The 14,935-nt window shown below is 32.3% G+C and overlaps 2 protein-coding genes across 2 annotated transcripts; both read right to left on the bottom strand.

Moving 5' to 3' along the window:
- Positions 1 to 852: 852 nt before the first annotated feature.
- Positions 853 to 1,431, bottom strand: LOC130015672 (valine N-monooxygenase 1-like). The gene has a single exon (XM_056106301.1). It carries the CDS (start codon positions 1,429 to 1,431, stop codon positions 853 to 855), a length of 579 nt encoding a protein of 192 aa, XP_055962276.1.
- A 6,547-nt stretch (positions 1,432 to 7,978) lies between these two features.
- On the bottom strand, positions 7,979 to 9,161 carry LOC126653752 (valine N-monooxygenase 1-like). Its single transcript, XM_056106299.1, has 2 exons — positions 8,181 to 9,161; positions 7,979 to 8,035 (listed from the first exon to the last, which is right to left on the bottom strand). The coding sequence occupies exons 1-2, from the start codon at positions 9,159 to 9,161 to the stop codon at positions 7,979 to 7,981; spliced, it is 1,038 nt and encodes a 345-aa protein (XP_055962274.1).
- Positions 9,162 to 14,935: the final 5,774 nt, after the last annotated feature.

Below are 14,935 nucleotides of genomic sequence, written 5' to 3'. Positions count from 1 at the left end.
AATAGAACCTTTTCAAATATATTATCCCAATAAACCAAAAAAAAAGTCACAATTAAATCCAAAACAGTGTAAATAAATTCTGCTTAATAAAATGCCGAATCTTTTTTTCTTTATTGGTAAAAGGAAATTATATATAAAAAGATTTATTATAAAATTAAGGATTTATTATATATAAAATCACCACATTTATACAAAATATCAAAAATAACACGACTTTTAAAATATATCAATTAAAGGCACCACATTTCATTTTTTTTTTTAAAATAACATGTGCCCATTTTTAAGTAAAATTTTGCTGATTTGGACATCCAATGGAAGTGCCACGTGGCATGCCATGTCAGAAAAAACGCCACTAAAAATTACCGATGTTGTTTTTGAAAAGAAACAAAATGTGGTATCTTAAATTGACACGTTTTAAAGGTCATGTTATTTTTGAAATTTCGTGTAAAGCTGGTGATTTTATATGTAATTAACCCTAAAATTAATAATAAGTTTTGAATAATATCTTTTTATCGATTTGGTGCAATAATTTTTCAATGTATGTCAAGTATACCAAATCGACAAATAAAATAAATAAATGATCTAAGTAATAAAAATAAAATAAATACAAGCATAAATCATTTTACAGATTATGTAATTTAATAAACTTCTAACTCTGTATTTAAATCTTAAGATCGTAGCTAAAAATTTGATAGAATATTAATCATACATAATTCAATAGTACTTCTCTATCTTTTTTTCCCTTTTCTTCTCATTCTCAATAGTTTATCTTTCTTAGGTACTTTTTTCGGATGTCTGTGATCTTGCATAAATCACCTCCGCAGTTGCATTATCTTAACGTGAAAAACTATTTCAAGATGTAGTAGGATAGAGATGAGAAGCCAATCGAGGCCTGCCAAATGCCATGAGTGGATTAGCAAGACTGAGATCATCAACAGCTTCTGTAAGATCAACACTGATTGCATTCCTCGGCGGACTCCATGAAAAGCATTGAATCATCCTCGCAAGCAACATAGTAGTCAGGCAACTTCCAAGAAAAGATCCCATACACCCGCGACGACCTGTGCTGAAAACTAAAAACCTCGGGTCATGCTTTGTCAGGACAATTTCTCCGTTATTCAAATGTCGTTCGGGGTTGAATTTGAGCGGATTTTGCCATGTTTTAGGGTTTCGACCAAGACCAACACGGCTAAGCAATGCCCAACTACCCTCGGGGATGAAATAACCACCGAGTGTAGTATCCTGCATAGCAACGTGAGGCATATTGAAATGTGCAACTGGATGGAGCCTAAATGCTTCTTTTGCGCAAGCATTTATATAGTTTAAATTTGCAATATCAGATTCTTGGACGAGCCTCTCCTTTCCAATGACCATGTCTAATTCTCTCGTTGCTCTCTCTAGTATTGTAGGTTGATTTATCATCTCTGCCATTGCCCATTCTACCGCATTCGATGGGTTATCTATGTTAGCTAATACAGCGAATTAACAAAGAAACAGTAGCTCGAGGCGTGAGAATTTTTCACTGGCCTAAAAGTATATTTCGCCGTTAAGCTTATACCCCAGGATACATCGAGTTCTTCAACTTATATGAAGTTGGAACAGAAGTAGCAGTGAACAAAATATTTGATACGATTTTCGTATCCCACTAATCCAGCCATGATCTGATTTGTATTTTAAATTTGTAATTAACAAGTAAAATGAATGTAGACATAAAAGAGGTTAAGTTAAATAAAACCGAAAATGTTAGTGGAGGTTCCTTAATCAAAACGTGGTTAATTAAATGAAAACGTTTTAATTAAACTCAGATAATAAAACTTAGTCAAAGTTTGTTCCGGATTTGTAGGCTTCAACCAAAATAATTTTACATATGCTAAAATAGGCCCTTCTCATATAAGGCTTTTATTATTATTAAATAAATAATAAAACCGGGTTGCAAAAAGTTTAGTCAAGCCTCGGACAAGGCCACTTGACTTTCATCCCGAACCCCAACCCACAAGCCTACTCCGAAGAGGGGGGGGGGGGGGCGCGAGCCCATTGCTTCCCCTTCAACACAATTATTAGCCTATAATGCCTTAACCATTATAAACACAAAAGAAAGGCTCTACACTTCCCATGTGGGATTTGTGTAGTTTTGAAATAACACAAAAAGCCAAAATAAGAATAAGACAAGTTAAAACAATTTTTACAACAATCCCCCACTTATTTCAAAACATAAAAATACTAGCTGGATTAGTTTCTTTAATAAATATAAATGCATCAGTTTCGGTGTCTTTTGGACTATGAACCAAAACCTGAATAGAAGAGGTATAACTCACGGTAAGCTTGGTGAAGTTTTAAACTTCTATGAACCAAGAATTCCATTTGTAAGCTATAATTCTCAACCATCACATCATACTTTCCACAAACTGCTACTCAACGCGGTTTTGCGCTATTTAGGCCGTGCGCGTGCCTGGATATTCATGAGTGCTCTAACGACTTAGCCACGAGTCATATAGGAGCGGCCCCACTCCACACTCATATAGGTGATTTCATCAAGTTTATATAGCAACTAAATATAAACTATCCTTAAGGACTATGAAATCATTAAGAGTTACAAACTCAACCTCACAATAGTTGCTTCTAGTACAACACACACCATAGGAATGAACTAAATCAAAATTTAGTACTAGCAGGACTAACACATGACTTGTTATTACCCGTATGAACCAAATTCATGGGATCTCCAATCACAGAGGTCGGGTTACCATCACGGTTAATACTCAAATTGGCACAAGTCCCATTCCCCTCGATGTTTCAAGGATCATTTTCCTTCCCAAAGGTTTAGTCAGAGGATCGGCCAAATTCAGCTCTGACTTCACATAATCAATGGACATAATTCCATCCTTTTGCAATTGCTTTACCACATCATGTCTTAGACGTAAATGTCTATTCTTTCCATTGTAAGCCTTATTCTTAGCAATGGCTATTGCCGCTTGGCAATCACAATGCATAGACACTGAAGGAGTTGGTTTTATTCCCAAAGGAATATTGACTAAGAAGTTTTTCAACCACTCAGCCTCATTGCCAGCTAATTCCAGAGCTATAAACTCGGACTCCATAGTAGATTTGGCAATTAACGTTTGCTTAGATGATCTCCAAGCAATCGCACCTCCTCCAAGTGTAAACACATAACCACTAGTGGATTTTGTCTCATCTGAATCAGAGATCCAGTTAGCATCACTGTACCCTTCTAGTACAGCGGGAAATCCACTGTATAGGATACCATAATTCATGGTTCCTCTCAAATATTTCATTAGTCTGACAATGCCATTCCAATGATCACGGTTGGGATTATGAGTATATCTACTCAATCTGCACACAGCATAAGCTATGTCAGGTCGAGAGAAATTCATCAGATGCATCAGACTCCCAATAACCTGAGCATACTCAGTTTGAGCCACTGGATCTCCTCTATTCTTCATTAACTTAGTGTTAGCATCATAAGGAGTACTCACAGGTGTGACATCAAAATGTCCAAACTTCTTAAGAAGTTTCTCAACATAATGCTCTTGTGATAGTATTATACTATCACCCTTCCTTATGATTTTAACACCCAAAATTACATTTGCTTCACCCATATCTTTCATATCAAATTGAGAAGCAAGAAAAGCCTTTGTTTCATGTACTATACTAAGACAAGTACCAAAGATAAGCATGTCATCCACATACAAACAAATAATGACAGACTCACCTTCAAGCACTTTAGTATAAACACATTTATCAGCTTCAGTAGAGGAAAACCCATCACTAATCAAAACTTGGTCAAATTTCTCATGCCATTGTTTAGGAGCTTGTTTCAAACCATATAATGATTTTAAAAGTTTACAAACTTTATTCTTTTGATTTGAAACAACACAACCCTCGGGTTGAGTCATATAAATTTCTTCTTCTAATTCGCCATTTAAAAACGCAGTTTTAACATCCATTTGATGAATGAAAAGTTTATGAATTGAAGCTAAGGCAATTAAAACTCTAATTGAAGCAATTCTAGTTACAGGGGCAAAAGTGTCAAAATAATCAATGTTTGGTTTTTGAGAAAAACCTTTCGCAACCAATCTAGCTTTATATTTTTCAATTGAACCATCAGGATTCATTTTTCTTTTGAAAATCCATTTACAGCCAATGGGTTTTGCGCCAGGAGGCAAATCAACTAAAACCCAAGTATTATTTTGATTAATTGAATCAATTTCTGTTTTAATGGCTTCTTTCCAAAAAACAGACTCAGAAGAAGAAACAGCTTCATTAAAATTTGAAGGTTCATTATCAACCAAATACGTATAAAAATCATTTCCAAAGGAATTTTCAATTCTTTGTCTTTTGCTCCGTCTCAACTCCTCAGTAGAGTTCACTGTTATATTTTCAGTTTCATTTTCATTAACAGTGGGCATATGAGAAATTGACTCAGTTTTTAGTGGATACACATTCTCAAAGAATTCAGCATTCTTAGTTTCAACAATTGTATTACAATCAAGTACATCACTTTTCAATACAAGGAACCTATATGCAGCGCTATGTTCAGCATACCCTATAAACATGCAATCAGAGGTTTTAGAACCTATTTTCCTTTTCTTAGGGTCAGGTAACATTACTTTAGCTAGACACCCCCACACTTTTAAATATTTCAGGTTAGGTCTATAACCTTTCCATAGTTCATAAGGAGTTTTTCCAGTTTTCTTATAAGGTATTCTATTCTGTAAATGACAAGCAGACAGTATAGCTTCACCCCATAAGTTATCACTAGCAGAAGAACTAACTAGTAGTGCATTCATCATTTCTTTTAAGGTTCTATTTTTCCTTTCTGCTACGCCATTAGATTCAGGTGAATATGGAGGAGTTACTTCATGTATTATTCCTTCTTTTTCACAATATTCATTAAATGCTATATATTCACCACCTCTATCTGATCTAATTCTTTTAATCTTTCTATTAAGTTGGTTTTCTACTTCAGCCTTATAAATTAAGAACATATCAAATGCTTCATCTTTATTTCTTAATAAATAAACTCTGGCATATCTAGAGCAATCATCTATAAATGTCACATAATATTTTTTACCACCTCTAGTCATGGTTTGTTTTAGGTCTCCTAAATCTGTATGAATTAAACTAAGTAATTCAGATTCTCTAACTACAGAATGGCACGTTTTCTTAGTCGATTTAGTTTCAGCACATATTTGACATTTATCTATGTTCGTTTTATTTAGTCCAGTTATTATACCAAGTGTTTGCATTTTCTTAATATAGCTAGCATTCACATGTCCTAATCTAGCATGCCATAAATCAATAGAGTCTATCAAGTAAGCAGAAGTAGATGCATTTTTCATTATTTCAGCAACATTCAATACAAACAGACCCTGATTACAATAACCCCTGCCTACAAAGACATTATTCTTTGTCATTACAATCTGATCTGATTCAAATGACACCTTAACTCCACCCTTACCCATTAGTGCAACAGACAACAAATTAGCCCTAATATTTGGTACATGAAGTACTTCATTCAGAGCCAGTGTCTTTCCTGATGTGAGCTTGAGAAGAACCTTTCCTTTTCCAAGAACAGGAGCTGTTCGGGAATCACCAAGGAACACACATTCTTCTCCATCCCCTACTGGTGTGTAGGAGGTAAAAGCATCTCTGCTTGCACAGATATGCCTGGTAGCACCAGAGTCTACCACCCAGTTTCTCGCATCAGCAACCAAATTCACTTCAGAAATGACAGCAGCAATAATATCATCTCCTTCGACCAAATTCGCATTTGGCTTAGGAGGATTGCCATTTCTGAGTCTCTTTCTGCACTGAGATGCAAAGTGACCTGGTTTTCCACACACAAAACAGGTACTCTTTTTCTTGAAAGCAGTGGAGTTAGTTACCTTGGGTTTGTAATCAGTATTAACAATTACAGAGGGTTTCTGATCATACCTCTTGAAGTTCCCTTTGTTTTGTACCAGATTCGCCCTTGCATTCAGCGCCTTGTTTCGGGCAGCCTTGATTTCCTTTCGGTTCGTCTCCTCAATTATTATGTGTGTAATCAGTTCCTGCAATGTCAATTGTTTATGTTTATGTTTAAGATTCTGCTTGTAGTCATTCCATGATTGAGGCAGTTTCTCAATCAGGATTCCAGCAACAAATTCCTCCGGCAGTGTAATTGATTCGCCCTTAAGATCTTCGAGCAGTTTGTGGTACTCGTTAATCTGAGCGATCATGTCCTTGTCCTCAGCCATCTCCCATTTGTAAAATTTACCAATCACGAACTTCTGTTTCCCAGCATCCTCAGCAGTGTACTTACTGATCATCGAATCCCATATCTGTTTCGCTTCCTTGTACGCACAGTAAACGTCAAAAAGCTCATTAGATAAAGTACTAATTATAGTATGTCGGCAAACCTTATTGGCATAAAGCCATGTTTCGGATTCCTTGACAGCAGTTGGAAGAGGTTTCTGATCAGTAAGGGCAGAAGCCACGCCGTGCATATCAAGAACAGTAAAGATTCTTTCCTGCCAGCGCTTGAAGTTTTCACCATCAAAGACTTGAATCTTTGAGATGTCTGGGAACGGCTTTGCATAAGGTACAGCAGTCAGCATAGGTGGCGTAGGAACGCCGGTGGAAACAGCCACAGTAGGTGGCGCATCGTTTTTGTGACCATCAGCACCCTCAGTAGTTGACATAGTTAAATATACTTTTAGATTGTTAGCTAATACAGCGAATTAACAAAGAAACAGTAGCTCGAGGCGTGAGAATTTTTCACTGGCCTAAAAGTATATTTCGCCGTTAAGCTTATACCCCAGGATACATCGAGTTCTTCAACTTATATGAAGTTGGAACAGAAGTAGCAGTGAACAAAATATTTGATACGATTTTCGTATCCCACTAATCCAGCCATGATCTGATTTGTATTTTAAATTTGTAATTAACAAGTAAAATGAATGTAGACATAAAAGAGGTTAAGTTAAATAAAACCGAAAATGTTAGTGGAGGTTCCTTAATCAAAACGTGGTTAATTAAATGAAAATGTTTTAATTAAACTCAGATAATAAAACTTAGTCAAAGTTTGTTCCGGATTTGTAGGCTTCAACCAAAATAATTTTACATATGCTAAAATAGGCCCTTCTCATATAAGGCTTTTATTATTATTAAATAAATAATAAAACCGGGTTGCAAAAAGTTTAGTCAAGCCTCGGACAAGCCCACTTGACTTTCATCCCGAACCCCAACCCACAAGCCTACTCCGAAGAGGGGGGGGGGGGGGGCGCGAGCCCATTGCTTCCCCTTCAACACAATTATTAGCCTATAATGCCTTAACCATTATAAACACAAAAGAAAGGCTCTACACTTCCCATGTGGGATTTGTGTAGTTTTGAAATAACACAAAAAGCCAAAATAAGAATAAGACAAGTTAAAACAATTTTTACAACAATCTATGGTTTCGATCATCATCTCCTGATAAATAAATAGTTTGTTAAAACAATTATTAGCTAGAATGAATTAAAAATGTTGATTTAAATAATTTTTATTTGAAATAATAAGATAAATTTATAATTTTATAGAATGGTTAATTTTATATTAACGTATAAAGTTGGTGATTTTTTTATGACATTACCCTCTAAAAAATTAAAAAAAAAACTGTGAATTTTGTATCAATCGGGAGGTCACCAACATATTGCTTACGGAATTTTGCTAATATATGCATCACATGTATTGCAAGGCTACATGTAACAAATATTTAGGTAAAATGTATATTTGGATTATATACTATCACATTTTATGAATTGGATCCTTCCACTATAATTTGTATATATTGAATCCTTATACTGTCACATTTTTATGAATTGAATCGTTCCGCTATAATTTGTATATATTGAATCCTTATATTATTAATTTTATAAATATTATGTTCTTTCGTCATAAAAATGTTAACAGTAATGTCAAGTCAGACTGATAACAATCAATTTAAGAAATTTACTTTCAACAAAAATAAGAGTACGGAAACTCCAATTTTTTTCTAAAAAAAGAAAAATTTCAAAAACTAATAAAAGAAACAATCAATTTCACCAAAATTTTATATGATTTTTAAATGTCATACGGAGTATAACTCTCGTTAGAAAAATAAATCCTTAATTTAAACTAAAGAAAAAAAATGAACTTACAGCGATTTGATTTTTGATCTCATCGGAGTTGAGCAATGGCCTGCCGTCCGAATCCTGGAGGGTGATGAAAACATCAAGCAAGTCCTCCACTAATTTCCGTTCACCACTCTTCCATTCTTTAATTCTCTCATCTATTATAGGGTTTTGGTACTTTCTTAAGATCGTGTTCACCTTAATAACTATCTTTTTCTGCCCATCAAAGTCAAATCCTTGCAAGAAATTTGGCACATAATCAGATATGCAAAATGCATACAAATATTTAAGCGCAGCAAAAACTGCATCGACCTGTTCGATTTCTTCGTGTCCCGGTCCTCCGTCGGTCGTTCCTTTACCGAAGTTTCTCCGGCCAAATACCAATTTTCTGATCACATTTCCACAGTAATGGCGGATGGCTATTCTTAAATTTGCAGTCTTATTGCTGTTATAATGATTATGAAGATAGAACACAAGATTATCTGCCTCCTCGGCTCTTTTATCATGCAGCCATGTGTGCCTAGCCGGCGAAAGAATCTCCGACGTTAGGATTCTTCTCATTTTCTTCCATTGATCATTATAAGGAACGAGAGCTGTCGTCAAGTATCCACCAGTCATGCACTTAGCAGAAAAGGCCATTGGTCTGCTAGCGAATATTGCATCTTTTTCTTTGAGCAATTCGTTTGCGATGAACGGGCAATTGATAGAAATAATATTAGTGTTCCATAGCCGAATAAGGCAAATATCGGTGTTCATGTCCTGCATGAGGCGGTGGATCCACCGGAATGTGGGTCTGTAGCGTATTATCTCCGGGATATTGCCGACTAATGGCCATGGTTTAGGGCCAGGAGGAAGTTTTTTCTGAGTTGTTGACTTTTTAAGAGTTTTTATAGCAAAGATAACAACGGAAATCAAGATGACGATGAGCGTCGCCATAGTGGTGGTGGTGATAGTGGTGGTGGTGGTGGTGGTGGTTAGTAAAGGAGTCTCTGTAATGTTTGTTCCCATAGTGGCGTGAATAGTTTTTGGAAATGGCAAATTCAAGGAAGATAATAAGATTTGTGTTGAGTGTTACCGCCTTTATATAGTTCAAATTTGGAAAAATTATTTTTTAGGATATTAAATTTTGTAGGTTATCGAACTTTTTATTTATTACAAAATGATTATTGATTTTATCTTTGGGTTTATTTTGTTATCAAAATAATCATTTCGTTTAATATGAAGATTACATGCCGGAAAATGGAAAAATTCTTATGTAAACCAAGTTCTTCAAGTACGATTATAAACCATCAACTCATCGTGTGATACATGATAATCATAAATATAATAACCAATCATTAAATATCAATTATAGTTTAAATATCATCAATTAATGTGGCATAAGCGCTTTTAGAAAGAATCAAATCCACAACCTAAATGTTTTCTGTCTCAAAAAATTGATAGGCCTAAATGCAATAAAAATTACTAATTTTTCATTTTTTTATGTCTAAGGTGGCGTTTGATAAAAATGAAAATTAAGTGCTCAAAATTAAGTGCTGAAAATAATAATTGATGATATTTTTAAGTGCTGAATTAAATAAGTCTGCAATTACTGAATATTATTTAAATTATTGTATTTGCATATTAAACCTTTAAAGATTAACTATTTTAAAAATAAATTTTATATTATTTAAATTTTTAAAATATAAATAAATATTATATAAAAATATTATAAATATTACATATATCATAAATAAAAATCATAATTTTAGTTGCATATGTTGATAATTAGTCTTTAAACATTATAATGATGTTCCACTTTAATTTGAAAATTAGCTTTTAAAATAAAATATTAGTTTTTAAAACTTTAAAAAACCGTTTAAATTTGATAATTAATGTTGTGTATTACAAACAGAAGTCCAAATAATATTAAAAAATAGAAATATTAAATAAATGACATATAGACTATAAAAAAAGTAAAGATAGAAAATAAAATATTTATAATGAAAAATATAGTACCTTGCAATTTTAAGTGTTGATTTAAGTATAATACACTCATTGTGATATTAAAAAAATAAAAAATAATAATATATGTGAGATAAAATATTTTTATTCGTAAGTAATAATTGAAAATAATAAGGATGTAAAGTTTATTTAATGATAGAACTAATATTTAATAATTTAATGTTTTCAGCAAAAAAAATAAGTCAAAATTTTTGAGTTATTATTTTAAGTGATTTTTAACTTAACTGAATAAGTTAAGGTGAACAGCCTTTTGTAGTTATCAAACCAACTTAAAACAATTAAGTGCTTAATACATTAATTTAAGTAATAAGTTGGGTTATCAAACATCCCCTAACATAATTTTTTAATTTTAGCATAAAAATAAATGAATTTTTTAATTTTTGCAATTAAGACACCGATACCATTTTGGATGTAAAACGACATTATTTTTTAAAGGAAATGCAGACGTGGTTTTACTTGCAAAAATTGAAAAGATTTTTATGTTAAAATTAGTCATTTATGTTAAAAATATAAAATAGGCAGAAATTGGCGATTTTTAGTACATATAGGCCAACATTTGTAAGTAAAAAAGCCAAAAAAAAAAAAAAAAAAACCAGAAATAAGGCATTATAATGATATCGATGAAAAGAAGAGGAAGAAAACATATACCAGTGGCAGTCGATGGAGAAGATAAGGATAGGAGAGGGACACCACCATTTGTGCCTCCACTTCATACTCCTCTTTTTTCTCATGAGATACTGCTTTTTTCATAATAATCACTAAAAGAAATATTTTTTTTTTGTTTCGTTAAAAATATATTACCAATTAAATTGAAAAAAATCTTTTAATTGAGATGGAAATGTAATATATAACAGGATATTTATTTGATATATTTACTTTAATTTTTTCTCATACAATTATTTATACAATTAAATATTTTTCTCATATTTTATGTACATAATTATAAACTTCTTCGCTCAGATATATAAAATGTTTACATGCCTTCATCAGCTCCATGCAAAATTTTATCCCTTTATTTGAATTCATGATTAGAACAATGAAAAGAAAATGTGGAATTCAGGAAAAATATAAAAGATGAGCCCCCCTACAAGGAGAGAATGACAAGTTTTTGTTTTTTAAATTATTGATTTTTTGATTATATCCATGTAGTAGTGAAATCAATCTGACTGAAAAATTGTTATATCAGAATATAAATCATAGTACCACTTAATAAATAATATCATACTTGTAGAGTTCGTGTGTCAGTTGTCTTTTTTATCAATTTTTATTAAAATATCAACTAGTGGTCAATAAATTAAAATTTGATAGTTAATTCCATCAAAAAAAATTAAATCAATTTCTGATTTATTTTTTAAAAAAACTAATTAGGATAAAACTGCATAACTACCCTTGGTTTGTGTTGTCTTACACAAGAATTGGATCAAAATAGTAACTTTACAAATTGTTTGAGTTTTTTTTATAAAAATAATCATTTTCGACTGACTATTTGTAAAATACGTTCTTATTATTTTTTATAAAATACACTCCTTTTTTTTCCTTTTTACAAATACAATTTTAGTAGATTATTTGTAGATAATTAGAAAATTATTGGTAGATTTCAATAGATTGTAAAAATAGCATTTTTTGTAAAGAAAATAAAAATGCATTTTTGCAAAAAAAAAAAGAAGAAAAGAGCAATCACAATGTTTTTTTGTAAAAAAAATTACAACAATATATATGATGTAATTTTTTTAATTTTTTCACATATGCAACTAGCTCGATTTAGTTTTATGGAATTTGTTTGAACTAGATGCACCATTGGGCTCTGCCATCTCAAAAATTTACAAAAGATGGAGAAAAACTATTAATTGAAAATAAATGATCATATTGCTGTCCAAGTCGCAAGATTAGAAGCCACAAATTTTATGGGAATGTTTAATTAGTGTAAACTGAGATTTTATTTTGTCGCCATTAAAAACCAACATATTGTTAACGCACATAAAAAGACTAGAAATTCTTAGTTGACTATCACAGAAACGAAAACGTCAAAATTACGTAGAAATGAAAAGAATGATAAATATTTAAAAAGGAGATATATAGAATTTTAAAATTTTGGAAGTCTTTTCGAATTTAAAAATAAAACACCGTTTGATGCAAGTGCTTCCCTTAAAATAACAAATGCAAATCCGGTATTAACTCAAGAGGAGCGGAACTAGCTTTTGTGAAATGGAGGGACGAAATCATATAAATTTTATTTTGAGGGGGAAAAATGTATAAAAATTACAATTTTTTTTTGAGAAAAAAAAGGTTCAAGGGTATTTATGTTAAAAAATATTTACAGGGGCGGTCGCTACCTCAGCCATAAGGCTGGTTCCGCCCCTGTAACCCAATGATTTGTGGACTGATATAAAGGTTGCTGGTGTTGAAGTGGGAAATGCCATATTGATTACGTGTATTTAATACCAATTGATTTTAAGATGGAATCTAACATGACATTAGAGCCTTATCCATTCACACAATTTGAGTTTGGCCCGGCCCACGTCAGTTGCGCGTGAGGATTAATTACTTGCCCCGGACACGTTACGCGTGAAGGGGAGTGTTGAAGTGGGAAATCCCACATTAATTGTGTGTGTGAATGGACATGTGTGTAAATATTAGTTGGACACCTCCACTTAATACTAATTGGTTTTAAGATAAATCTGACAACTGAATCTTTCATGAAAAAAGAAATTTGTGAAACAGGTAGCGTATATTAATCAGTGTAAGTTGTCTATTACATGTCAGGCTGTCGAGTTAGTTTTCAAACGGATATTTTTTATAAATATAAAATGATTTTTTATCTCAGTTGAAGTAAAGAGCTTTACATATGGGGATCAGACTCAATCTAATGAAAGTTGATGAATTAAAAAAATAGTAAATATTTATAAAAATAGATTTTCTGAAACCCCAACATTCTATATGTATATTGTGGTCGAGTGATTTGCAAGTTGGGTCGATTTTGTTTTTAAAAAATAACTATAAAAAAGTCAAATCTATTTAAAAGTTCTTGTACTTTATTTTTTTTTTCGGAGATCCTTGTATTTTATTTTTGTAGTATATGGTCTCTTTACTTATCTATTTTTTATTTTTCAGGTCTTTTTTGAGTTTTTTCCAGTCTTTTTGTGTGACTAGAGGAAAAAAATTATAAGTAGAAGGATTGAAAAAAATTTAAAAAGGATCTGAAAATCGAAAATAGATAAATAGAAGAACCAAATAATATAAAAATTAAGTATAAAAAATTCTGAAAAAAAAATATAAAATACAAAACTCTATAGATGAATTAAGCCATGTAAAGAAAACACTAGAGAAAATTGCAATCATTCACTCCAACGCTTCTTGTATCCTAGACTGCACTAAAGAGTTTAAAAAATATTGGATGCATTGTAATTTAAAAATATGAATTTAGCTGATCAATTTGATGAATAGAAATAATTTAAATCTTTAAATCTCAAGCCACTTTACAGTCTAATTCTATACATTTTGAAATTATAAAACACATCATCGCATAAAATGCAATGGAAATGAAGATTCAGGCATTTACTCTTTGGAGTTTTTGAGTATTTGTAAAGTAATAGAGTTTTACAAATTTGAGCATCATGATTTTCCTTATTCGGGAAATGATGTTTTTCGTTGTTTTGATTTCTTTTGTAATAACTCTTAGCCTTTTTCGCTTTGGTTTTTTGCCTTTCACTGCTTTGTGGAAGTGCTAATACAACTATCATTTATCAAAAAAAAAATGCAATAGAAGTTGCAATTGCCTTTAGAAGAACTCCTTTTCCTGCCAATGGTGGAAATTTTTTTTCCGGCCTTTAAGTTTGGAATATATGGCTGAGGTAATTTTAGAATGAGTGATCGAAGAATTTAAAAAAGTAACCCCATATTTTTTTCTTGAAGAACTTGGTGTTGAATTTGTAAGTTTTGCAAATACAAATTTCTATGAATCAAGTCCACAATGTTGCTGTTACTGGCGTTTTGCGTTTGTAACAACAAGCGTGTGAAATGCGGGCGTGCCAGGAAGCGGATTCCAAAATGTAACTTAACTTCTTAAACGAGCGATTGAGGTTTGGGTTAACCTTATAACAAGTACTCCAATCAAGTAATGCTAAAACAAAGAAATTCAACTGTAAATATGTTTACTAATTGAATGAAATGAAAATACAAGTGTTTGAGTAGAAATTACAGAAGTTCAATCGAAAAGTTTTTTACTGATTGAAGAAAATTGAGAATGCTAAGTGTTGAGTGTTTTTGCCTTTAGGCTGGTTTTTGTTGGATTTGATCGGGGGTTGCAAATTGGCTGCTCTTCTCTTATTTATAACTTTTTCCTTTGAAAACTACTGCTTCATGTTTCAACTGCACACGTTCTTCCCCACTTTCAAAAACTGTCAATCGTGTTTTGTTTCTGCTGCACGTGCTTTTTAACATCTTTTCTTCTGGAATGGACTTCTTGGGCTTATGGGCCATTTAAATTAATATTTAATGGCTATCTCAAATTTGGGCTTAATCTTCTGCAAATGGACTTGGATTTTTTGAATCTCTTAGGAATAACTAGTCAACCTCTGGAACTCAACCTCTAGAAATCACCTTCTGGAACTCAACCTCTAAAAATCAACCTCTGGAAGTCACCCTCTGGAAATCAACCTCTGGAAATCAACCTCTAAGTAACAATTAGTCAACCTTTAGAGATCAACCTTTGGAAATCAACCTCCGAAGTCAAAATTAGTCAACCTCTAGAAATCAACCTCCGAAGTCACAACTATTCA

Source organism: Mercurialis annua, linkage group LG6 (genome assembly GCF_937616625.2).
Source record: "Mercurialis annua linkage group LG6, ddMerAnnu1.2, whole genome shotgun sequence".
Taxonomy (NCBI): Eukaryota; Viridiplantae; Streptophyta; class Magnoliopsida; order Malpighiales; family Euphorbiaceae; genus Mercurialis; species Mercurialis annua.
Note: the sequence above shows the minus strand (reverse complement) of the source record. Positions and strands in the feature narration are given on the sequence as shown.

What these genes read in the sequence shown, in the direction of transcription:
- LOC130015672 (XM_056106301.1), bottom strand. Translation starts at nt 1,431, where the DNA reads ATGGCAGAGATGATAAATCAACCTACAATACTAGAGAGAGCAACGAGA.
- LOC126653752 (XM_056106299.1), bottom strand. Translation starts at nt 9,161, where the DNA reads ATGGGAACAAACATTACAGAGACTCCTTTACTAACCACCACCACCACC. An exon ending in AGATCAAAAATCAAATCGCT is followed by an intron (nt 8,036 to 8,180) that starts GTAAGTTCATTT and finishes TTCTTTTTTTAG; the next exon opens with AAAAAAATTGGAGTTTCCGT.